Source organism: Salarias fasciatus, chromosome 5 (assembly GCF_902148845.1).
Source record: "Salarias fasciatus chromosome 5, fSalaFa1.1, whole genome shotgun sequence".
NCBI lineage: Eukaryota > Metazoa > Chordata > Actinopteri > Blenniiformes > Blenniidae > Salarias > Salarias fasciatus.
Genome location: NC_043749.1, coordinates 33,904,069 through 33,929,797, shown reverse-complemented (window position 1 = coordinate 33,929,797; position 25,729 = coordinate 33,904,069). Strand labels below are relative to the sequence as shown.

The 25,729-nt window shown below is 49.3% G+C and overlaps 1 protein-coding gene across 4 annotated transcripts in view; it reads left to right on the top strand.

Moving 5' to 3' along the window:
• The window catches only part of iqsec1b (IQ motif and Sec7 domain ArfGEF 1b), a 166,847-nt gene that overhangs the window by 78,443 nt on the left and 62,675 nt on the right, over positions 1-25,729 (top strand). For 3 of the 4 annotated variants that reach the window (XM_030091292.1, XM_030091290.1, XM_030091295.1), the window contains one exon: positions 8,056-8,109. The exons of the other annotated variant lie outside the window; for it this stretch is intronic. In XM_030091292.1, coding sequence (XP_029947152.1) covers positions 8,056-8,109 — 54 coding nt within the window. The remainder of the gene's footprint in view (positions 1-8,055; positions 8,110-25,729) is intronic. 4 annotated transcript variants of the gene reach the window in all.

Sequence of the window (25,729 nt, the reverse complement as noted above, 5' to 3'; positions counted from 1 at the left end):
TAATGTTGTCTAAAGTGCTATTTTACACATTTCAAAAACTTCACCCAGTGAGAGAATGGTCCCTGTGAACTGTGTTGACTCTATAGGAGGGATTATCCGGTCTATGTTTTTGCCAGGTACTTTAAGCTGGACTACGCTGAGGGAATAGAGTTGTGTTTTGATAGTTTAGTGTACTTTCCAGTGGTCCTGGCAGCTCCGATCTTTGATTTCAGTTAGAGCAGATCCTGGATCTCTGTTGGAAGTACAGTTTTATTTTAATGTGCCATTCCAAATGTAAAACTTTTGACCAGAAGGACAAATTAGGTCTTATTTGTCACTGTAGTTGGATTTAGCGGAAAATCAATCGCACTCAACTACAGAGGACATTTCTAGCATGTGGGACCAGAGTGATGGGCTAGTGGTAGAGCATCCGCCTCACAACGGGGAGGTTGTGGGTTCGCGTGCCGGCTGGGTAATACCAAAGACCTTAAAAATGGTACCTACTGCCTTCTAGCCAGGTGCTAGGCACATACAGAATGGGGTAGGGGGTCGAACACACAGAGCTACCAGAGGTCTCCCCCCACCGTAGCTTCCACTACTCACAGTAGCTGTGTGGCCTGGGGTTATGAAACAGAGATAGGCGCCGCCCAACGCACTTGCAAGGGAGATTTTGACTTTGAGTGGGACAGGGATGGAGGTACTGTCAACACTATCATTTCCTTTAGCAATACAATCTTAAGGGATTCGAATGTAAAGACTGGAAGGAGGTGATCAGAAAAAGTCTTACTCTAAGGACAACACATCCTCTGGTCGAGCATCATTGATTCTGAGGTAAGATGAGGATACTTTGAGTGCAGATGCTACCAAAGAGCTGATTTCTACCTTACTGGTGTTCAAAACTCCACAGTTACCAAGGTTTGATTCAGTAAACCAAAGGACAGTGTGTTGCAGTTTGTCGTCTTGTCCACCTGAGGTGATATCTGACTGGTTCTCCATCTTTCCCTTAAAAACAATTGATCGGAAGACCTTTCTTCTGTCTTCTGAGCTTTGCCATTGGTTTATCATGTTAGGGTGTTGAGAGTTCTTGGACCGGCCCAGCTGCACGGCCAGTTTGATAGTTTGACTGGGTTACTAGTATCACCCCCCCCCCCCCCCCCAACCCCCCCAATCTCCACCACCCCTCCCCCATCGCTCACCGAGGTTCTGAGTGCTAATGGGCAGGAATCAAGGCCAGATTGGATTAGATTCCCAGTAGACGGAGCAGCTCGAGCTGTTGACCTTGGGAATTGTTCAATTGTGATTCAATTTGAAGCCGATGCCATGTGTTGACTGATCACTGTGAACGCTGTGGCAAACACATTCCACGCCAGTAATGGATCCATCTCCCCGGCAACACGGGTTCACACCGTAATCTGATTGTAAATGAAGCCATGCTCACGTCTCGAACGGCGCCTTCCTGCCTCGTGCACCAACAGATGACTGAGACGCAGAACCGGAAGACTCCCCGCCCCGCTGGGGGACTCATGGGGGAAATATTGAGGCGTCCCTCCTGTGGCGTGGCAGCCTCCGCTGTCTTGACCCAGGTGATTGCCTTGCTCTTTGCTCGCTTGGCTGAAACAGCTCCCCGTCGCACGCCGTGCACTGCGATGTGAGATAATTAACCGTAATGATAATGGCAGCCATTTGCTATTTGGATTGGGATCATTTTAATCATCATTACATTGTTGTCTGGCTGTGACATGACATTAATAGGAAGTTGAGAGAGTGTGTGCGCATGGCGCCTGAGAGACGTGGAGCTCTGCTCAGCTCCAGTGAACGACCTCCAGCCTCATGGTCGCCATGTTTCAGTTCAACTGAAAGGTTTTTCACATCAGGAATCAGAGACTCGCGTCTCTCTGTGTTCATTTACATTTTCTATTCACATTAGGAATTTATTGATCCAGCTCCGTCTGAAATGTTTTGGAAGTAGCAATTTACACGAAGACGAGTGGTTAATGAACTGGTGATAAGCTGATAAGGTTTTTCTGTTTTTTCTCCTTTAACGCACATTTGGAACAGGGATTGAGTTGAAAATTGCTCCTTGAAATGAATCTTGGATTCTTTTTTAAAGTGATGCAGACATCTGTTATTTCTATGTTGGACATGAAGAGCAAGCGTCTTGCTTGTGAAGTTTCCTGGAGCAGCATGGCGTGTGTCGTTCTCTGACCAGAGGACGTAGTATTTGTTGTTTGGACGACAAACCCCATAAGAAAAGTCCAACATACACTATTCCAAATGCATTTTTATTATTTCAGTTTTTATTTTTTTTTTTATTTTATTCTCCTGTTTTACCTGCCTTCTGTTTTCTTGTTTAGTTTCTCAGATTTTTATATAATTTTATGCTTTCTTTCTCTTTGTGACGTACTTTAAATTGCCTTGTGTACGAATGCTGTTACACAAACAAACCTGCCTTTCTTTAATATCACTATTTCCACGAAACAAGCTTAGCTTGACATACGTGGTAACTTGATAACGCAGTATGTATTTTCTATTATGAACCGGAGACAAAATGAGAAACTTCTGCTTCAACCTTGAGCCAACAGTACTAACATTTTATATATAATAAGAAGAATGAGGAGACCGTTTTTAACTTGAGAAGGTCTGGATGTGCAGCGTTCATGTAAAACTGGATGTGTATTTTAATTGTGCGCTCAGCTGTTAAGCACAGGTAGGACCTCATTCGTTGAAGTAAATACTGGGCCTCAGTGTCCTCTGTGCTTTTATTCCTCCATCTGAGCGTCGTCTATGCCGCTTCATTCAGTTCGCGGTCCTGTGGCGCTGGACTGACTCCCAGCTGACAGTCGATGAGGCCAGGTCCCTTTGACAAGAGGCTTAAGGTCTCTAACAGACACACAGGAAGAACATGCAGGCTCCGCACAGAACTCAAACCCATGAGCTTCTCGGTTTGGAGCGAGAACGCCAACCACTGCACCCTGAGGCCCAGATTCAGAGGTCAAAGGGTCGAATCGGTAAACGGTCATCCAGTAAGAGTCCTTTAACAAGAGTGGCCTACCTCAACCATGAGACAGATCGTCAATCCAGACGTCAGCCGGGTCAACGAGGTCTGTGTCAGTTGCTAGGAAACCATGACAGTCTGATGATCCATGGATTCCTGACAAGGGCGAACAGTATGAAATGCGATCTTAAAATGCAATGTTAAAAAGAGGGGATATGCGCAGAAGATGTTGGACCTGCAGTTACTTCCAAACCCTCCATCGATCTGGAGCACCGTGTTCTCATCACAGATGTAAGCATCGCCTCCCATCACACCAATACCCATCATCCACGGGGAGACGGACGCAGCGCCCAACATTTACAAACACATTTTCTACTTAATGCTTTCTCTCTGAGAGCGAGGATAATGACACCTTTACATTGTTTGTGATGCTGGTCTGCAGACCTCCATCGCTCTCAGTCAGTAGCTTTCAATCAAACGGCTGGCCTATAGGTCAGTCTGCGGATGAAACAACAGAAATTCAATAAAGAAACTTCAGATGTGCAGGGGAAGATTGCCGTGCTGGTGCAGCGGGCTGCAGACGAGAGGGGGCATCTCCTCGGAGGGGGACTAAAGATGAATTATTCAGGTGAGCCTTTGGCCTAATGTGAAGTGTGATGAAAGTAGATTTTAGATTAACAATGTGTCGACAGCGTCCTTTCGCTCTGGAGTGGAGGTCCGGAGGGACTGGAGGGGCCGAGCCCAGTGAGTGAAAACACACTGCCCTCTGTTGGGCCAAACACTCTCACTGTGGTCCGATGCACACACTCACACACACACACTCTCTCTCCAGGATGCAGACGCAGGCCCAGCGCCTCACTATCTGGACTCGCTGTGATTAACTTCTTGTATCTATTTGCTGAGATATCATTGACAACGTGGGGTCACCCTGTTCAAATTACCGGTAAAGAAGACGACGAGGCATTCCTTCGCCTTTATCTGTTGTTTTTGCAGCCGCGCACGCTGCACTGATAGGTTAAAAGCCGGGTCTGACTCTGCTGTCAGATAAAATTAATGAAGTGAGTGCTGCTGTATCATCTCGCCGAGCCGGCTGCCGACAAAGGGAAAGCTGTTATGTCGCTTTACAGACTTGATTTTCATGTAATCTTGGAAACACTTGCCGTAATTAAATGTTTTCCAAGTATGTCTGGTGGAAAAAAGAGCTGATAACTGTATGAAGTTGGATTTCCAGGTGAAAACAAGGAGCCGGTTCATGGTGTTTCACTCTGTCGTTTGGACTTCACTGTCTGGACTCTCTGCCAGCCCTGACATTAGCCAGTGGAACACAGAATAGCCTAACCTGCACTGCTTTACCGGATCAATACAGTCCTGGTGAAATATGGTTATTGGGTACGTAGTCCACTGACAGTCCTCTGAGCTCTGCTTCCAACATACATTTATTTTTAGGAGATGCAGAACTTTGATGTTTGTCCTCTTCACAGATCAAAGTTCCTCTGTGAATAATCCAGTGTCAGAGAGCAATCCGCCCGTCTCCACAATCACGTCTGCTTCTTCACTCATACAAAGACTTTAGCTCTGTAAGCGGCGATTTGTAGTTTGTGAGGAAGTTTATATGAGCTCTTATCCTGACAAGTTCAGACCACAAACATTCGATCCCTGTCCAAAGCCAGTGAGCTCTCCCTCACTGATTGTAAGTTTTTATAATCTCTCTTACTCATTCATCTCGTGTGTGCAGCTGATTCCCACCAGGTAACGGGCGATGACTTCATGAGAGTTTTCCATCCAGAAATCATTAAGTGCTGCAGCTGGAAATGCAGTCTGATAAAAGCATCCAGATGGAAGTAAATCATTAGAATGTCCATTAGCTGAAAGGACGACCACAGAGCCGGGAGAACGCTGCTCCCCGATCTGTTGCCGAGTGAAAACCTGAAACGAGACGTGGAGTCCTGAGTTTGACTGGTCACAGAATCAGAGTGACGGACGTGGACGTGTCTCGGTTTGTCTTTATCTCTGGTGGTTTTCTGGTGGCGTTGTGCCTTCGGGCCGCAGCGCAGCGTTCACTCTGAGGATTATTCGAAGCTGTCTGCAGTGGTGTGGCTGATCGGGACAGGCGGAGGGAGACGGAGACTCTTCTCCCTGCTCTCCAGAGTTCATCCCGGTGTCTGGTTGACTCCCGTCGCCTCTGCCGCTGCCTGGCGGTGATTAGCACGCCACGGAGACGGCGTGCCGAGGGGCTGTCGTCACAGACCTCACGCTCAATAAGCCGCCATATCATGAACGGCCTCTGATTGAATTGCCTCTTCACGCCCTCTCTCCCATCGCGCCTCTTGTGTTCTCCTGACAGGCGAGCTGATGTGCTTCTGTGATGTTGCTCTTCTCTTGTTGTGAGCCCCAGGCTTTTTCTGTTGTTGGTTCCGTCCTCCAATCAGGATGGAGCAGAACGACTCCTCAGTGCACAGACTCTCATCCTCGCTCTCTGGCTGAGAGGGCTGAATGTCTCCGATCGAAAGGTGGAACTTTTGGAAAACCGCTGCGTAGATGAGGGAGAGAGTAACTCAGCAAACACCGCTGAAGCTTCGTTCCTGACCGCCGGACTCCATTTACATGACCGTTACTCCATCAGAGGTTTACCTTACGGGAGTTCTTGGTTCGGTTTGGGAGCCATGCAGAACGTTAGTCATCGATCACATGTTTTTATAAGAGACGCAGGGATTTGAGTCAAATGGAGCAGCGCTGACGCTGAGCTGTGGCTGAGGAAAAGATTCACGTCTGGACTGAAATATTCCTCTTCCTGGACTCAAACAAAATGTTTCTCATCTTTTCTTTTCCTTCTCCACGACCCAGCGAGCTTCGCTTGACGTCATCCATCGGCGACCATGCCTCCATGTGTGGAGATACTTTAATAGACAATATCAAGGAAGATATCACCAGCCTCGCTGGAAGCGGTTTGAAGTTCATGGTGGGTTTAAAGTGTTTCAACGTTTAATTTGTGATAAAGTTTTCCGCAGAATGTATTTTGACTTTGAGGTGAAATAAACATCGGTGGCTGAAGGCAGCAGCAGCAGCAGCGTCTCTCCGGAGGCTCCTGACGCCCGTCACAGCGGAGAGCTAGCTCAGCGGCGTGTCTGTGGAGATGTGTGGCGTCTGTACGGCGAGGGTTCACTTCCCCCTGCCGGGGAGGCAGGGGCGCTCTCAGCAAATAAAATGGACTTCATCCAACGAGCACACGCAGTGACCAGTGCGGTAATTCATCAAAGTGACAAACTCGGCCCCACGTGGCGTTTCCTCTTCAACGTGAGCGGAATAAGAGCGGCGTGTCCCAGTACGACTCCTCGCAGCGAGGAGGACGAGCCGCCGGGCCCGCCGCCGCCGTGCTGATCCCTCCGGTGTGTGTCTGAGTGGAGCGGCGCTGAATGTCAGTCAGTCTCTGGAGACAGGGGAAGGAAAGGTTCTGGGCCTTCACTCATCGCTATCGTCATGACAACTGCTGTACAGGCCTGATTGATGCTGGGCTGCTTCCCTCCTCCTCGCCTCTTGTCGTGTCAGAGAGGTCCAGCTCTTTCTCCACGTTGTGTATTCCTGCGAGCAGCGGGCCGCCGAGCGCCGCGGCCAGCCGTACATGCGTAAGCAGTCATGTTATCTACTGAGCGATAGAGCAGCCTCTTCATCTTGTTGTTGAGGAATTTGCCGGTCCACACCCTCCCGCCTGCCTGTTCTCCAGCTCCACAGGCCTCAGTGCTTCTGGCTCCGCCTCCTCTCCGGCTCTGATCGAGGCGGACGTCATTGTGAAGCCGTTGGATGAAATGGGAGCTGAGGCAGCTGCTGCGCTGTGCTGGAACACAAATTCTCTGCTTTTTAATTCAAACAGCCCGTTGCAAACCGTCACTGTCCTGCTCCGGATCCCGCCCCAGACGTCACACAGCCCAAATGTTGTGTCCACATTGCGCGAACGTGCCGGTGACACATGCACCAGAGCGTCACGGCAAACAAAGATGGACGCCAACTCTGAAGAGTGACTGTGTGAAGCCATTAGGCAGGAGCCCCGTCTGCACAGACATCCAGAGAGCGAAAGACTCGAGGACGGAGATGGTGAATCCTGTCGGCAGGGAGGAGAACACCTGCTGACAAAAGTGAAAATATCTCCGTGATCGCCCGGTCGCCGCCGGCCCGCCGCCCAGGTATTCACAAAGAGCTAAATAAACTCTTAATGCTAAGTGATAAAACACTGACAATGTATGTGCTTCATTAATAAATAAAATAAATAATCTGCAACTAAAGAGCAGATAAACAGCGTCTCTCTACGCTCCAAGCAAACAAGACACACGCAGACGCTGAAAGCTTGATCCAGGCTTTAGTGTCGATACTGCACATTCCATCCATACCCAGGACAGCTGAAGTTCTTGAAACTTATCATGAGTCTTCGGGTAACAGTGGAACCAGCTCGAGCAAAAGACCCAGACCTGTCGACAGCCAGGCGGCTTCCTGTCCGTCAGTGATCAGACCTGCTCCACTACCGCTCAGGATGAGCTGTGATTGGCGGCCTTGTCGACGACAACCTGCCCTCCACGCAGCCAGCGGTTTCCATAGAGACCGGCAGACCAACTCCTCCACATCCTTTCCCATCACTGAGATCCCAGACCCTTCCCAGAATGCAGTGAGAGAGTCCTCCCTCATCAACAGCCAGTGTGTTCCAGTAGCACAGGGCGGTGGTCTCGGTGGTTTTAATTGCCCAACATTGTAACAGTACGGACTGTAGTGGTGTGCTGGGAACCCGGCAGCACTGATGACTCCTCTTTCCTGAAGTGTCAGAGAAAGTATTTGTGATTCCCTGCTGCTGGCTCTGATGGACACTGACCATTAGATGGTGTTGAGTCGACTCAATAGGCGGAACCGGTCCAGATCCAGGTGTGTGGATCAGCAGGTTAAAGGCAGCGTTGTCGTTGCTGATGAGATGCAGCAGCACGTGACCTGCTGCCCCCGCCGTGGCCCGAGCCTGAGCCGCCGTGGCTGTGGGTGGCTGGGACGTCCAGCCAGTCAGTGGACGCTGTCTAATCTCTGCCTTCTCCCTCTCGTCCCGACAGACCGGACTCGGAGGACCCCGGCCTGGCCATGACGCACAGACGCCTCCATCACTCGTGAGTAACCGCAGGGGAGGCGACGCTTTGGGCTGGAGGGACGCAGAAGACTGTAAAATAATGTCTGTGTGGTGTGTGTGTGTGTGAGTGAAGGTGTGCTGTATTTGCGTATCGTTGATGTCGTCACACAAGCTGAGCTATTTTTAGAAAGAGGCTTGAACAAGGCTGACTCCTTTTCACCTCCCCCCTTCCTCCTCCCTCCTCCTCTTCCTCCCCCCTCCACCCTTCCAGAGCGTTGACGCCGTTCGCAGCCTTTCATCAGTGCATGCTCTCCTCTCAGTCTGCCTAATCTCGCCGGTTTGGGTCATTTGGAGCCCGTGACGGCGCCTGATTGCATTTGTGAAGCCAACTTTATGCAGAAGCGGAGTTGGTGAAATCTCGACACGAGCCGCCGCTGCAGGAAGCCGTGCGCGAGCATCCGTGGAATATTTCACCTCCGTCGGACTGAAATAAAGGGGTTAACTGCGCTGCCTGTGCTAATATTTATAAGGGGATCAATATTAATGAGGAATTTGCGGAGAAAGAAAGGAAAGCACAGCTATTGAGGGCAGACTGCTCACGCTGTGAGAAATTAAAGATTCACAAATGTTATTTTTATGAGAACACTATGAATTATATTTACCTTGGAATTAATAATGTAATTAAGCATGCAGTGTTTGGTCGGTGGGTGTGTGGCGTATGTGCTCGTGCATACGAGCACCAGACTGGAGGAATCTAACACTTCACGTGGATTTGAGGCTGGGAGACGGTTGAGTGGCTGGCGAACGCCACTGCACTCCTGTGACAATGACAGACTGGCAACATGGCCGCCGCCAGCAGTGTGGTGCTTTGGAAGGAGGGAGAATCAGCTGAGAGGGGCGTGAAGTGTCGCTGTGGAGGTACGGCTCGTCTTCGCACCGTGTTTATGAGCTGAACAGACTTTATGGCGACATGCGGTGAAGCCCCTGAAGCGGTGGAGATGCCACCGCATGCAGTCCAGTGAGCATCGAGCTGCCACGTCCTGACCAGGTGATTTATGGCGCAGTTCATCAGGCTCGAGACTTTTTTCAGTTCCCAGCAGTCAGCAGGCTGGAGGTGGGTGGACGGGGGTGGGGGGCGGGGCAGGGCAGGACAGTGCTGACCTCCTGCTAATCCCTCAGCCTGTCTCGTCTCTTAGTCCCAGAATGTTCATTAGGCCTTTTTATTTTATCCGGGGAGTCACAGAAAAGTCATACTTTCCGCCCGGCCAGAGCTGGATTGCATAAGGAGGCGGGAGCCTCCATCTGTTTGAGCCGGGGCTCGTCTGAGCTGAACACCTCGCCACAGCGCCGCCCCTCCCTCCTCAAAGCCTCGGTGGAGGGCAGGATGACCCGCTGACCGAGTCGCTCAGCCTCCATCATCCAGATGTTGGCAGTATTCAGTAGCTGGTGCATAACGTAGAAACCTTTCAGAATAAAAGCTTTTCACTTGCCAGTTGGTCCCGTCTGGTTTTCCAGACACTTGTTCCGTCAGTTTTTCCACATAAAGTTTTCCAGAGAGTCAGGGCGGCTGTGAGCGGCTGTCATCAGCCTCTCATCCATCTGCACTGGCTCGGCAGAGCAATCCAGAACTAATCCAATCTGCAGTGACACGAGGAAGTGTGAAAATCAGATTCTCTCCTAACAACCCCCTTCTCTGTCCACTATCGAGCTGTGTTCCTCTGGTTTGTAGGAAACATGAAGACTACACCCTTTAGAGCGTCCGGAGCTACATGAAAGGATCAGCTTCACATGACGCTGGCAGCGTTTGGGTTTCTTTAGTGTATTCAAACAATATTGGCAAATCCCAAAAACTGCTGCCAAAGAAGAAATTCTATTAGACCAACAAGATGTTATGAAATAATTTTTAACCTACATTAAATCACTATATTGAAAAGTCAGAAAAATGAAGTGTTTTCACTTGAGATGTTGTGCAAACTGGGTCTTTTTGCGATATTTGTTGAAAATGAAATCTTTAAGAAGTATGAACTTTGCACGTTGGGAACTGATGCTAAAGCTATTCGAACAGCTGCCAATGGAGTCGGTATGCACTGAGAAAACTGATGCGTTTGGTCCAACTGTGGACTCTGGATCCTGTTTCTGATAGGTACAAGTGACGTCCCACTTTATGTTCAAGTGTGGCAGAAAACAAGAGAATTTCCAAGCTCTTTTTTTTTTTTTTTTTTTTTGCTACGTCAGCACATCTGGTGTCTTGAACGGTTTGGATTCAATTCATCTCCGAACGCCGGGGCGGTCAGGCTGTGATAACACGGCGCTGCTTTTTCATACAAAGCAGCGAAGCAATTAGTTCCTGGTGGCTCTTTACAGACGAGCCCAACAATCGGAGTCAAACGGCCTTTTAATTATTGAGAAAACGCTCCGTCAGGTGGTGAATGGTGGCCGTGTGTGTGTGTGTGTGTGTGTGTGTGTGTGTGTGTGTGTGTGTGTGTGTGTGTGTGTGAGGCCTCGTGTGTCACCCTTTCTGACATCAGTATCAAATAAAGGAGCAGGAGCTGCCCGGCTGACTGCGGATTGATTGACTGGCCGTGTGCTGGAGAGAGTCTGCGTCAGCATTTTCCCACGGAGCGCACTTCCTCCACGCCGGCGCCTCTGGCTCCAGCCTCGTTCCCCCCGGACTGACGTGGCGACGGTGAATCTGCCGGGGAAGCCTGCCCTCCCGTCCATAATGAATATTTAGGGAGACCTCCTGGTTAAAGTTTAATGTCAGACCCGGTGGGGATCTTTACATCTTAAAGAGGGATCCAGAATGAGAGGATTCTTTGTGGCTGTTTTAAAAGGAAAGTGACATTTAGACATTGGGCGGCAGTGTTGATTTACTGCAGTTTAACTTCTTACTTCAGATACTCTAGAAGAACAATACAGCCTCGTCTGCGTGTGGTTTTAGTCAAACATACGTCATTTAAAGTAAAAACTGTAACTGAGGCCCTGTTGACACATTTCCAGTGAAAACGCATTGTTTTTGGATTTTATTTCAGAAAGGTTTTGCTTGCGTTTACACGGCAACATTTTGAAAATGATGTAGTTTTCATGTTGAGGCACCAGGGGGTGCTGCTGGTTGTTTAAATCTCACACACACTGCAGAGAACAATGCACTTTAAATATGAACAATGGAGAATACAGACAATCGAATGGACAGAACACCAAGTTGGATTGTTGTTATGGTGACTGTCAGCTCTAAAACTATGAGTCCAGGAGAAACTGGACTGGAACCAGGACCAGGACCAGGAGGATCTGGACTGGGAGTCATGATCCTCTGAAGGAAAACATTGCTTATACCATCCATCTACTGAGCATGTGCAGAACAATTGTTCAGCATCTCTGCCCTCTACACGGGACGGAGACTGTGTTTCCAGGAAGTTGCATTTTCATCTGTTTACATGGCGGGAGAGTTGGAGTGTTTTCCAAAAGTTCCACTTTGGGAGCCATTCTTAAAAAACTTGCATTTTCAGTGACTCGGAACGTTGCTGTCGTGTAAACAGACACCGAGAACACAGTGAAGTTTAGCTTTTTCACTTCAGTGCTTCGTTCTCTTCTGTTCTGTTCGATCTTGAATCTGATATCGTTTGTCTTCACTGAAATGCTGATCAAGCTCAGAAAGTCCGGCCACGGCCTCACACTGTTTTCTCTCCTTCAGTTCATCACCACTGCGTTAAATTATTATAACGTACCACACTGTTCGAAATGACAGAGCGGACGCCGTTTCCGGATCCCGGGTTGCTCGGTTGTTTTAATGCGTGAAAACAAAAGCTAGCCGCTGAAGCGAGCTGGGTTAGCGGTGGTGTTGCAGAGCGCCGTGCAGCGGCGGTCGCTGTGTGTGTTTAATGTGCAGCAGAGTTGCAGTTTCCGGCCGTTCTGATATAAAAGCACACGTGGGGGGCTCGGCTGCTTTTAGCAGGCAGTAGTAATTACAGCTGGAAACTGTCAGATGGCACATAAACCTAGAGAAACGGAAGCTAATTAAGAGTAACCTCATATAAGCGTCGTCATCCAGTGCAGAGAAGCTATAAATAGACCAGCCTCTCTCTCTCTTTGTTTTTAATTTGCTCTCCTGCCACTACTGTTTGTGCAGAATTGATCTAATTGTAAAGTCTCTTTCATGGCAGCGCGGCGGAGCACAGCTCGGAGTATCTCAGATCAAAGCCGCTGCACTTTCCCATAAATCTGCTCAGAGGCGAATGTGGGCCGCCCGCCCAGCTGCGCTAAGCGCCGAGCGCCGTACCTGCTCCGTACACGGCTCCACAACGCGGCCATCTGCATATTTGTCTGCGCAGCAAATCCTGCAGCTGCAGTGATTCATTTGCTGGATCTGCATTCACACGCTTTGACAGACAGCGCTGCTTTATATGCAGCTGGCGGCGTCACGCGGCGCCTCGAGTCACGTAGCACGGTCGCAGATCGCTCGCTGAGGGAGCGCTCGGTGTCGTGCTGCAAGGATGAGTGTTGGAAAGAGATGACCGTGCAAACTCACAGTAACATCAAATGCATGTGTGGAGAACAAACTGCAAACTGGAGAAAACAAACACAGCACAACATGCAAACTCCGCACAGAAAGGCCTGGACTGGAACCCAAAACCATGAGCTGAGGCAAGAGTGCAAACCACTCGCCCCCATCAGGCATCAAGCTGGAGACTTTCATTTGAAGGAACATGGCTGAAGTAGATGAGTTCAGGGTTTGGAGCCGAGCCAAAGGGCCTCATGTGGCCCCCGGGCCGGATGAGGCCCCCGTGGATCTGCAGTCGTCTTCATGGTTTTAGATCAGAACAGAAAAGAAAGGTCATCTTTGTTCCAGCTGGAGGTTAAATAGAGGGGAGGATGGAAGGATCATCGACAAGATCTGATCTGTTTGGTGAGTGGATCCTAGCTCTGAGTTTGAGTTTGAGTCTGTGTGAGGAAATGTGAATCCAGCGCAGACAATTCACACTAAAATCCATTTATTGACGGAAACACATGGTTTTAGTTCAGAGGCGGTAATACCGCGCAGAAAATGCACATCTATGCCAATGCAAAGAATTCCGGGGATGAACTCGCCTCTCAGACTAATGAGTTTTCCTCGTTTCTGGATTTGTTTAATGGAACCCACTTCTAGCTCCATTCCTCAGGCTGGTGGAGCTTTGGCCCAGTCCGACGCTGGCGTCAGGATATTGTTCTGTCTGAGGTCCTGAACCTTGAGTCTGTCGGCGTAACGCTGCGTTCGGTTTTGTTTGTCGTAGATTTAAAGTTTTGCCTGCCTGTTGCGATCAGATCAGTTCAGTTCAGACTTTTCCTGAGTAGATGCTTAAAACATTGTTCAATATGCTAATGTCGAGGTGTTTATACCGTGAGGCTTGTCCCATTAGCAGAATAAGAGGGTCACACCTTCACATTAGCATTAATGAGGCTGTTTACTGACAGTAAACGGTGTGCTTCGGCGCGAGGCTGCATCCAGGAGCGGGGAAGCGCGACGCTAAGTGCCGCCAGTCGCACGCCACAGCGTCAGCCAGTGCATTAGGCTCGCCACATTAATGCTGTTTTCAGCTAGATTACACTTCAAAGCACAGCCTGCACACCCGTCACATGGACCAGGACGGCGCCGCACACGCCGGCGTGCCGGTCCACCTGCTCACGTGCCACTGAGCAGCTGATGAGGCGAGTGACGATTCCAATGAACAGGGAAGGCAAACAAGCTGGGGGGTCTGGCGGTGCCGTGAGGGGACCCGAAGTCTTTTTGCTCTGCATAGATAAACTCTTAATATACGATTTTTTAATATTTGGTAGATGTTGGTGGTATCTGACGAGGAAGCTCTGGGCTGATAACAGAACCGGGTCCAGCAGCAGAGCTAGCCGGTGTTTCGGATGAACTGGTTTCCCTGTTATCTGGTGACCGACTTCCTTCCGCCTCCCTTGTTGCTGCCAGTTAAAACAAACGTTAAAAACCACACTGTCCTGGCGAACGCCATTTAACCGCGATTCCAGTGAAGTGTCGAACCTGCTGCTGCTGCTCAGGTGTCTCCAGAAACAGTCAGGTTGTTTTCAAAAAGCTCCGCTTTGGGAGCCGTTCAGCCTGACCGGCAGTCCAACACAGTGTTACTGCCAGATGAGAACATGGTTTTTACTGTTGCCCCGCCTCTAAATCCTGCTCATCAGGAGGCATTTAGAGTGAGACGAGAGCATCCTGTCCACAGAGGTGATTACAGTGATATCAGGGAGATCGATGGCGCCCTGGCCGCCCTTTAACCTGCTTATGTTCCTCGATCCGAGGGCCTGACGAGGCCTCAGTCCTCCTCTCAGCGGGAGCCTGACGGTAATAAACCTGGATTAATTAGCGTTCTCCCTCCCACCTGCCGGGGCCCTGGCTGACGGGGGGAGAGCGGTACGGCTCCGCTGACATTTCACCTCAGCTTTCATCCTGTTTGTGGCCTCTCCAGACACGCCAGCCGCTCCGCAGCGCTTCAAAGTGAACGTCAGAGCGTTCAGCCGCCGCTCTGCCCGACAGACGCAGGAGAGCGGGCCAGAGGGTCACCGCTTTCCTGCTCATCACGCCGTTCTGAGCTTCACCGTCAGGCTGCAGGAGGACAGCTTTACCGAGCCGTGGTCCTGTTCAGACGAACGCAGACTGGACAGGAGACTGGCTTTGAAAAGTTACTGAATTCATGTCAACAGGAAGAGACAAAGTGGTGCAAGAGTAAAACTAAAGCGTTTTTACATAAAACCCATGATCACCCTGATGAGGATCATTTTGCTGCTTTTCATTCTGCACACATGTTGATGAGGGAAGTTTTCCAGTGAGCAACATCCTGCTGAGAGAGGGTTCGATCTTCCAGCCGCTCCAGCTCCATCACTTCTGATCCGGCTGGAGGTGGAGAGTGATCTGCCCCAGCAGGGCTGGTCTTTGGGGCAGGAGGCCACTAGAGGGAGCACAGCTCTCGGCCCAGAGGGAGGGAGGCTGCAGACCAGACCGCTGCTTCATGAAGACCACCGCTCCGGCTGGATTCACACCTCCAGCCACCACAAACACACTGCTTTATCCTTACAGGACATTTAGCTTGCACTGTCATATGTGTGTGTTGTTTTGGGGCAAAAGGCAAAGTAACTTGAGAAAAGTATTAAGATAGAAATCAGTTCATTCTGGTGAAGAAATGTTGGAATAAATATGTTGGCTTTAACCTCATTACTGCATTAATTGAGCAGTCCAGCTGTAAAGGTTTACAGACATTCTGTGTTATTCTAGATAAATGAGATAAAGTGCTGTGGCCTTTAATAAATGGCTTTAGCCTTCAGTTCTGCCTGGACGCACACGCTGCCATTAAAACCAGGAGATAACAAGAAGCTGCTTCAAACGAGGAGCTGAAACTTTAGTGTTTTAATCCTGAAACAAAAGTCACTCAGACAGCCAAACTCTAGAGGAGTTTCAGACGCTTTGGTTGATAAATATTTCCAGAAGGATCTGGAGTTCTTCCATAAACCTGACCGCTTTTTGTTTCCTTTCATGCTTTGTTGCATCTTTAATATTCAGAGTTTGTCGAACAAATTAATTAACAACTTTAAGAGTTAAATTACAGCCTCTTATGTATTTCATGTATTTAAAGCGATACTTCAACATTTTGGCAAATTGGCCCATTTAGCACAATTCCTTAGTCATTTCGAACAGCATACTTATTTTTTTTTTGTGAGGGCGAGCTGTTGTTTATCCAGAGGTGAGTCGGGGAAGGTTTTCGGGACGGACACAATTGAGGTGAACGGTATTTTTGTTCCCCCTCGTCAAACTCATCAAATACACAATCCAACAACCCCAAAACACTTTGGTGGACACGTTATAATCCGCACATTCACTACGCTGTGAAATATTAATGCAAAATTACGAGATTGAATTGTTTATGCGAAGATTGCTAAGACGGAACTACTTACTAAAAATGGCGTCTGGGCGTAGTGATTTCAAAAGAAAAAGTAGTTCCCAGTATTTGCTTCAGTGTCATAACGCTACAATATTATTTGTTGGTGTTCCACAGCGTAGTGAATGTGCGGATTATAACGTGTCCACCAAAGTGTTTTGGGGTTGTTGGATTGTGTATTTGATGAGTTTGACGAGGGGGAACAAAAATACCATCCACTTCCATTGTGTCCGTCCCAAAAACCTTCCCCGACTCGCCTCTGAATAAACAACAGCTCGCCCTCACAAAAACAGTAAGTATGCTGTTCGAAATGACTAAGGAATTGCTCTAAATGGGCCAATTTGCCAAAATGTTGAAGTATCGCTTTAATGTCCCCGTCCATTAAAATGAATAAAGCCTCAATAACAGTGTTAATGGTAGGCTGGGCAAGTGCATAAAGCAATCATGCTGGTGTCAAATTACAAGCCACTGATGCTCCACATCAGCAGACTCATTATCTTTTTCTTTTAGGGCATTTCAGATACAGAATCCCTGCTTGGGCAGGCTGAGCTGGATGTCCAGAGAAGAGTCGGCGGTGAAAGTGTTAATTACAGCAGCTCTGATGCTGGAGGAGAAAATAAAACTGTTCCGCTGTCATTTCACGTGAGGATGGTCTGATTAGATCAGAGCTTCAACGATTAGTCAGTTAAGCGATCAGTCAGGAAATTAATCTGGAAAGATTGTGACAGTTAATTAGTCGTTGCCCAGTTCCGCGTTCTGGAATGTCCGTGTCCGTTCAGATTTCACGCCTGTTCCAGACTTCAAAACAGACGACAGACGTGACGGAGGGAGACGGCAAACACCGAAACGCCTTCCTCAGATCCATTCATTGAAGGAACCTTCTAAGTCTTAAAAGTATATCATAATTCATGTGATTATTTTGCTCGTCGGTGAGAGACTTGTTCAGAAATCAAGAAGTTTTTCATAAAAACTGAAATCAATGAAATTTGTCCCTCCGGTCTGCAGGATCTTGGCGTACCGGCTCTCGGGCAGTGACGGGCCTTGCCGAGGCTCAGGTCGCCATCAGTCAGTGTCCGGGCGGGACCGGGTTCAATCATACAGCTCAGGACCGCCTTGCCTCCTGGCTCAGACCTCAGCTGGCTCCCTTTGGCCTCACAATAGCTGCAATTACACGGCGGCGCTCCCCCGGGTGGCGGCCGGCTCTCGGGAGCTATTAGAGGCCGGCAGGGATGCCACCGGCCATCTTTATTGGTTTCCTGAACCCGAATGCCGAGGTGACGATAATGCCAGTGCCGGCCATTTATTACTGGCAGCCGGCTCTGTGGGGAAACGGCGAAACGTCCAGGCTGGGCAGGAAGCGGCGCCGGTCTGTGACGGCGTGCAGGACGAGCCCGGCCCGGGATGGACTGCAGCGGGTCGGGGTCGACCGGCCGCCCCGGGATAATGGCATCAATGTGCCTCCCTCACTTTCCACAGCGGCGTCTTCTTAAAGCCGTGCCCGACTCCCACAGGCGTCAAACTCTTATCTTGATCACGTCACGCAACTTTCCAACTCCTCCTAACGTCGCCCACATCTCCGCTCAGCGCCCGAGACCCGAGTCTGACGGGAATGTAGGTCACACGGTAAACTGCTAAATTTCCATGAGGGTAAACAAGATAATGGGATCGGTTCTGCCGAGTGAATCAGCAGGACGCGGCGTCCAAGGCTGCCTGCCTCCGACGCTTTTCTCGAGGAATACACACCGCCGTGTTTTTCTAATAATCAGTCCTGCTGGAGTGAGACGGGAGCATGTTCCGACAGAGCTCCGGCCCAATGCGTGATTTATCCTGGAAATAAACCTGCCGGTGTTTTCTGCTTCAGCTGAAGGTGGAAGAAATGAAACTTCCAGTGTTGAACGAGCCCGGCCGCCGCCCGGCACGGAGCAGGTCTGCCTCCAGCTGGTGGAACGTGCAGAACGTGGCGGCGCTCCAGGTTTCCCTGTTTTCCTTCCTCCGCCGCGGAGCCTTCAGTGTAACGCGACGCTGGAATTAATGTGTTCATTAAGCATCCGCATGTGTTCAGCATGTACATGTAATTGATATGCTGGCCGTCGTCCATCATACGGGCTGAGTGTTCTGGCTTGGAGAGCAGTGCACGTGTGTGTGCACGTGTATTTGGACTTGTAGTAATTATGAAAAGGAAAAGGTAACTGGAAGAGCGTCTCCTTGTTATCATCATTCCTTAGAGCACAGAAACGTTTGGTTTTCCTCTGTTTCCACAGAGGAGTGTTTTCAGAAAGCTGCGTTTTCAGTTTCAGTTTACTTTGAAAATTGTCAAAGTAGGTCAAGGGCTTGTTGGGGAAATAATGCTGATAAATAAGTCCTTTAAATAAATGCTTGTGGCAAAGTTTCTCTCTTTTTTTTTTTTTTAACCACTTCTTGGACTGACCTGGACGTCCTCGGTCCGTCTTCCATTCAGCTGTTTCCTCAAACTGCTTCATCCAGATTTTTTTGCCACTCTGACGGAGACAGGATGTGTCGGCGTACATCCTCGTGCCCGGTGCGTTCATCTCAGTGGCCGTTCTTCCTCGACTCGCCGGAGGTCGTTCGGCACCGGCCGCCGCCGCCGTACGGCGGAGTGTGTCGATTCCCACACACGAGCCGGCGGATGCCTGCGAATTAAAGCCGAGCTCAGCTGGAGTGAAGGGCTCGTCCTTCCCCAGGTGCCAAATGGATTCTGCTCTCATTACCATAATGCCTCCCTCCAGCTCGCCCCTCAGCCCACAGCTGGGTGCAGGCAGAGCCGAGCTGTCCCACGTCCCATCCCTCACTGCCGGGCTGCGCTGGCTGCTGAAAGACGCCGGTCTGGGACAAACAAATTCTTCCCCGGAAACGCAGGAACGTGCTTTACATTTTACATAAATACCCACAATTGTGCTGTTTCATATATTCAGTAATGCTTAGTATTTCAGAGCGAATCAGTCCGCTGCTATTGACGAAGGCAGTGTGTATCCGGAGCAAGTTTTGCTGGAGTTGCAGAAATGATGGTTGAGTTGGCTGTTTAAAAACACCAAGGCCCTGTTTTTCAGGAGGTGCAACCGTGGAACTTTTCGGAAATGAGAACAGAAAACGATGCTCTTCGCTTCAAACGTCCTGTAAATGGAGTCTATATCTATATAGCGACAGCCGCGGCGCCGAACTGTTGGGATGAAAACCTGCAGGAAGCTGCAGCGGTCCAAGTGTGAAACATGAAGCTTTTCATTGTTCTGAGGAGAGACAGTCAAAATGCTTGTGTCATTTGGCCCATCAAATCTGTTCACACGGTTCAAACGGAAGTAATTTGTTGTATTTCTGGATGCATGAAGGATAAATTTAGGAGTATTTCAATGACTTTTCATCTACAAAACTGTCAGAATTTCACTATTTTCCTTTTTTCAAACTAAATACACCTTTTCGCATGTACTCTATCTTTTATCCATGAACACAGAGAACAACACTGGACTTGCAGAGAAATAAATTAAACATTCAAACATTTGCAAGGCACATTATTTACACCACGCACTGCATCTTTCACTATCATTTGTACCTTTTGTGCAGTTTATGGTTGAAATAATCATCACATCGGTGGTTTTTATTGGCTTTTAACAGAGGCTTTCTGTAAAGACAGATTTCCATGAGGGGGTTCGTCGGGGAGTTAGCAATCATTCCTATAAAACGGAATCCTTGAAGAGGTGGGGACGGTGCGTGAGCAGCGAGAAAGAGGCTCCAATTACGAGCTGTGACGGGGGATTTGCTTTGTCTTGGCCCGTTAAGGAGGTGATCAGGCACAGGCGACGTCTCATTCAGCTGCAGAGCAGCACATGATGGATGGACCCCCCCCCCCCCCCCCCCCCCGGCAGCTCCCTCCCTCCCTCCGACTGTCAGCTGCAGAGGAGAGGGTTTATACGGCTCCTTAATAAGGCCAGAGGAACATGTGTGGCCCGGTCAATAAGCCGTCCTGGTGCGGCGCCGCCTGAATGGAAGGGAAGTTCCATTTACTGGCAGGTCATGCACTCCTGCGTCCTGCTGGATGACGGCTTTACAGCGGGAGCGCTACACCTGAGGACCCGTCCTCTCTGAGGGGTTCAGAGAGCTGGATGGAAACCAGAGCAGGGCAGCAGATGCTGTTGAACAGATGTAGCTTGTTTTGGGTTTTTTCTCTCTGAATTCATGGATCCATCTTCTAAATCCTTTGTGTCCAGCTCGGGGTGACAGGAAGTTGGAGCTGATCCCAGCCATCGGTGTGTGACCTGCAGGCCGACAGTCACACTCACGCCGATGGGCAATTGACTCACAAGTTGACAATAAGTGTGTGTTTTCTGGAGTGTGTCCCTCAGTGAAGCACCCAGAGAAAGCCTCACGCTCATGTGCTCAAGGAGGAAATGGAATCTCACACAGAGAGGCTCCCATGCTTCATAACCTTATTCTGGAGGGAAATAAAAACTTTCTGTTGTTAACCGAGGTGAACAGGAGCCTCTGTTCAGTTTAATACAGAGAAGCAACATCGGAGCTCAATGCTGGTTTTACTGAAGACGTGTAAACCTGAAATACAGACGTGTTAGGCCACAAATACTGCCGTCACTATCTGCAACGTTTGAGTGATTGGATTCCACTGAAGGTAAAGACGGTATTTCTTGGAGCCACTTTCAGAGAACATCCGGAGAGATGCTGGAATTGAACCAGCAGCCTCTTTCCTCTCGACACGGTTCAGCCCTGTAGACTTCTTCTCTCTGCTTGTTTTCATGACTCACAGCCTTTTTACAAAATGCTGTCTGTTCTCGCTTCAAAGCTGCGTGCCAGTCTTAATAATTACCCTATCTCTTTGCGCCCGTCCCCCCCTCCACCCCCCCCCCCACCCCCCTCCACCCAGCCTGCTCCAGCTCTGAGTCAGTGAATCTGGAGCTCAAAGCTGAAGCAGCGCCGAGGTTTCTCCACCTCTGGCTTCCTGTAGAGACCAGCTGGATCGGACTCACCGTGGCTCCCGGAGCTTCTCCACTGTGATGACCGGCGTCAGACTGAGATGACGGTGGATTCACCACAAGCACAGTTCAGACTCCGACATTCTGCTTTGAGCGGTTTTGACAGTAATATTTCCCTCCGTCTTGTTGAACAGTTTTCAACAGTCCGATTCGTGCAGGTTACAGTGTTTTCATGACGGGGAGCATAAGTCATCATAAACTATTGATAACCTGGGCGCCTTCATCCATCAATTATTCATTGATGCATCTGTACTGGTCCGACTCACTTCATTCATTGGGTTAGACCTGACAAGTGAAAACACAAAAAGTTCATGCATTTGGTTCCTCCACACGGAGGAACCGCTGCTGCTCCACGGTCACATCAGTCACATCTACAAATCACCAGGTTCATTGCAGGCTTGAGCTCAGAGGTGGTTTGTTTCAGGTTTTCTCTGCGTAGTTTGCATGTTTTCCATCTGCATCGTTTCCTCCCGCAGTTGAAAGACGTGTGTGTTCAGTGAATTGCTGTCATTTAATCATCCATCAGTGTGAAAACGCAGCCTTTTCCCTCACGTCGGTACGGATTCGCACTAAAACCCCAGAACTCCACATTCACTCGAATCCGTTGTCATGGAAACGGAGCCTTAAACTTTACTTCAAACAGTTGATTGCCTGAAACCAACATAGTCTCAAACTGGACATTTGCAGGAACGTCCGTGTTCAGCAGGCGTTGTGTAGTTACGTCTGATGGATCGTCTGATCTCGTGTCATCCGTCCCGTGGTCCCTGACCGGGAGAGACGGCTCCTGACCCGCCGGCTGAGTCGCATCACAGAGCTGCTCGGGTCTTCTTCATCTTCCCCGTCTTATTCAGCTCCTCGGCCACATCAACAGTCTGTGAAGGCAGTGTGCCGGGGTCGTCCTGGCAACTGGCCCAGGCTTTGTGTGTGTGTGTGTGTGTGTGAGGCCTCTCGGGTTCTGGCTTCACACCCCTCTGTGCGCCATGTGCCGCTGCTGATTAGCGGCGCGGGCCGGCGGAGGCTGCAGCAGCATCTGATAAAGCCTAATTGATGCGGCCGCCGGGGGCCTTTGTGTGCTTTGTGCGCCCGTCCTGCAGCGGCGGCGGCGGCGGAACTCGTCAGAGCTGCGCTCAGACAATGGGAGCAGCTGGAACTCCGCTGTGATGGAGACGGGACCTCCTCCGTATTGACTGACTGGGTGGACGGGGACGGGGGACGGGGGACGGGGACGGGCTTCAGGCGGAGGAGGGTCGTGTTGGGACGAGCGTCCTGCTGCAGCTCAAGGGTCCGAGGACCTGACATTTCTATCAAGGAGGTTATAAGTGGACACAGGGGAAGCTGGGTACAGCTCGACGTGAACAAAGGCAGCGGCGGCGGCGGCATGGGGAGGGGGGCGGGTCCAGCCCCCTCCATGTGGCCCACATACACGCCGGCAGATGCTCAGACGGGACTGCAGCATGTGGGCTTGGTACAGCCTGAACCGTGCAGGACCGGCTTTGTTCTAGTAAATGCGAGTCCGTCGTCTCGAGCAGGTGCTTTGTTTTATGTTTTAATGGACGCTGAGCAGGATGACGTTTCTAATCTGAGGCTTTTGTAAGCGGCTGACAAAATGTTGAAGTTCAAAGCTTTCTGTTTGGATTACTGGCAGTTCCTCTGTCTGCAGCCTCTGCACGGCTTCTATAGAAGGTAAGGCTCCACTTCACCTCTGTTTGAAACTTCAACACGTCCTTTTCTCAGGGAAAGAATTGGGAATATTTGAGGACACAGGCTTTCACTTCTCCCTGAAACATGAATCTGAAGTGTCGTGTCCGCTGGAGGCATGGGTGACTGACAGCGGCGAGTCCGGCGCTGCTGCCTGCTGGGTTTGGATGTGGAGGGATGCTGAATCAGGGACGACGGCCCCCACGTGGAAGCGAGGTCAACTCTTCTGAATGGAGCTGCCATTGTTGTGGGGTGACCCCGACAAGCTCGGCGCGGCGTTCAGCCCATTGTGTGTGTGGTCCCACTCTCGGTTATTGGCTCGACAGCAGGAGACGCGTGCTCAGTGTGTGGTCCAGCAGGGACAGCAGGCCCGTGGTGAAGGGGGGAAATGTTGGTTGTAAATTTCAGTGTGAATCTTAAATTGACTTGAAAGTTGATTTGATTACCCTGTCAGGACGAACGCTGAGCCAGGACTGACTGCCAACTGTCCGACGCCACCAAACTGAACTACCCAGGTAGCAGCTGAGTTCTGGGCGAAGAGGTCAGAGGTCAGAGAATCATCAGCCTGTGTGGAGCAGTAGACTGCATGAAGGAAACCGTCCCTGAGGGCAGAGAACAGACTGACTGATGCTCTCATGTCAAGATGAAGACAAACCTCAGAGGACTCTTTTACCTGAACACTTAAAAGACACTTTGACATTTATCAACAATGTTTTGATTGAAAGTGTTTATTGCAAAGACCAATAAATGTCCCAAAAAAACAAAATTAAACTTCTCCTCTGGTGTTGCATTCTGGGTGTTTTGGCAAACTCCCTCTGACAGCACACCTTTGAAGCTAGGTTGATATTAACTAGTTTTCTAATTTTCACAGCAGCATCACTGATATCTGTATATCTGTGTTGCTTACATTTTTACAATTTTCCTGTTGGTTCAATGGGCCGGACTGGAGCCTCATGTGGGCCAGCTTTGGCCCACGTGCCTTATGTTTGACACTCCTGTCCAAGAGCTTGTAAAGTACCTGAATACTGGAGGTTTTTCAGTTGTCTTTGGGAATGTAATCAACATCGGATTGCTAAATATAAACCCAGAAAGCATTTTAATGATGTCAGGTGGAAACAATCAGTAGATTTACACAAATACCACAGCAAGTAACGACGCTCGTTCTCTTAGACACATGGAAATATTTCTATGTATGAGCTCAGAATAGACTCTCTTGTGAAACCCTGTGAAGCTGCTGACCCTCAGCATGGTCACGGATGCCCCATCGCATCAACTGAAAGCTGTTTAGTCCAGTAATTACAATGTACCGTGCAGTGTGGAACAATACAATCCAGAAAATAAAAACAGGCACACTCTGCATGATTCAGTGTTTTGTTTTTTTTCCGCTGGCCTTCTGTTTTGTCTCATTCTGCCAGCGTAATGAGAAAGAGGCCCGTGGGGTCGGCTGGAGAGAGCGCCGTCCCGGCCGCTCCAGAAACGGTTCATCTGGAGAGGGGAGTGTGTGGAGTGGAGTGGAGCATCTCTCAGGAAGAACCCCCCCCAACACACACACACACACACACACACACACACACACACACACACACACACACACACACCCCGCTCCTCAGGGCCATGCTGGGTTGAGTCCTCCCATCCCCCAGCACTATCTCCCACCGCCACGTCTCGGGGGGCCGGGGGACGGGGTGTGGGGGGATTTAATGCTCGGGTCTTTTCCTATTTAAATATCATTCAGCCATTGGTCGGTCGGCGGAGACCCATTTCATTAATCTGGTAAATGAGCCGAGCGGTGTTGTTGTGCAGCACATCCCACCACTCGTCTTTGTTTTTTGGGGGAAGCCAGACAGTAATCAGCTTCTGGTAACAGAAATAACAAACACACAGCGCCTGCCTGTTTTAAACAACCAGCTCTTCTAAAGGAATAGAATATATGATAAAAACAACACTGAAGAAGTAGTTGAGTGGTTCGTGTATCAGTCTGTTTTCTGTTTTTTAATCCACAGGAATCCACTGCTCTCCATCCTCACACATCACACTGAGCAGTTTGGTTTTGTTTTTTCCTCGTATCTACAATGATGGTGTGGCCCATTGAGAAACAACAGACACAATAACAGGGTTGTTAACAGGTTCTGGAGGAATATGTCGCTACAGTGCAGCTCGTCAGAAAATCAGGAACACTCATAGATCTTTTTAGATTTTATAACACAAGAAGAAATGTGAAGAGCAAACTGACAGCTTTAGAATTAGCCGTTGTTGTAACCATTACTATTGAACTGAAGTCTTGTTTGCTGAAGGAGAAGCTCATTGATCCTGATTGATCCTCCTGTCAGAGAAATGTCTCATCGTGAAAAACCTTAACATCAGACAGTATCCAGGGCAGCTGTGGTGTATTAGCAGAGTTAATATTGAGTTTCCTTTCTCAAAGCTGTCTGTATGTCCATAGCATTTAATTCTTTTTAAATATATTTTAATATCATAATATTCAAATGAATATGGAGACCAGGGTTTGTAGGATAAAGGACGGCAGGGATGGATTAAGACTTGTCCCATGAGAACAAAAAACATCATTCATTCAAAGCATCATAGAAGATTAAAGGAATCGTCTTTTCCTGAAACCAAACAGTTTTTTCATCTCTCCATCGAAATCAAACAACAATGATTTGTATGGCCCAAAACCATTGGTATTGTAAGGATGACATAAACAGTTTGTCCTGCAGAGTCCACCTCCTGCTCCACATCAACACGCCTCTAGAAATGGATACTGGATGTCGTAGTGTCTGAGTGCGACTTCTATATGGTGTTGTCGGAGCAGAATGAACCACTGCTCATCTCTGGTAGGTGGTGTACTGGATGCACTGGAAAAACTGTCAGTTTATTGCACATTATGAGTTTTGAATGGAAATAAAGGGGAGAGGTGTGTGTTTGAAAAGCAGGACTCAGACTTCGGCTCATCCGACGCTCTGGTGTAGCATCTTGAAACATCGGCTTGGCCTTGACAAAGAGTGTATTTCAACCAAATCAAACAAATGGAAATCCAATC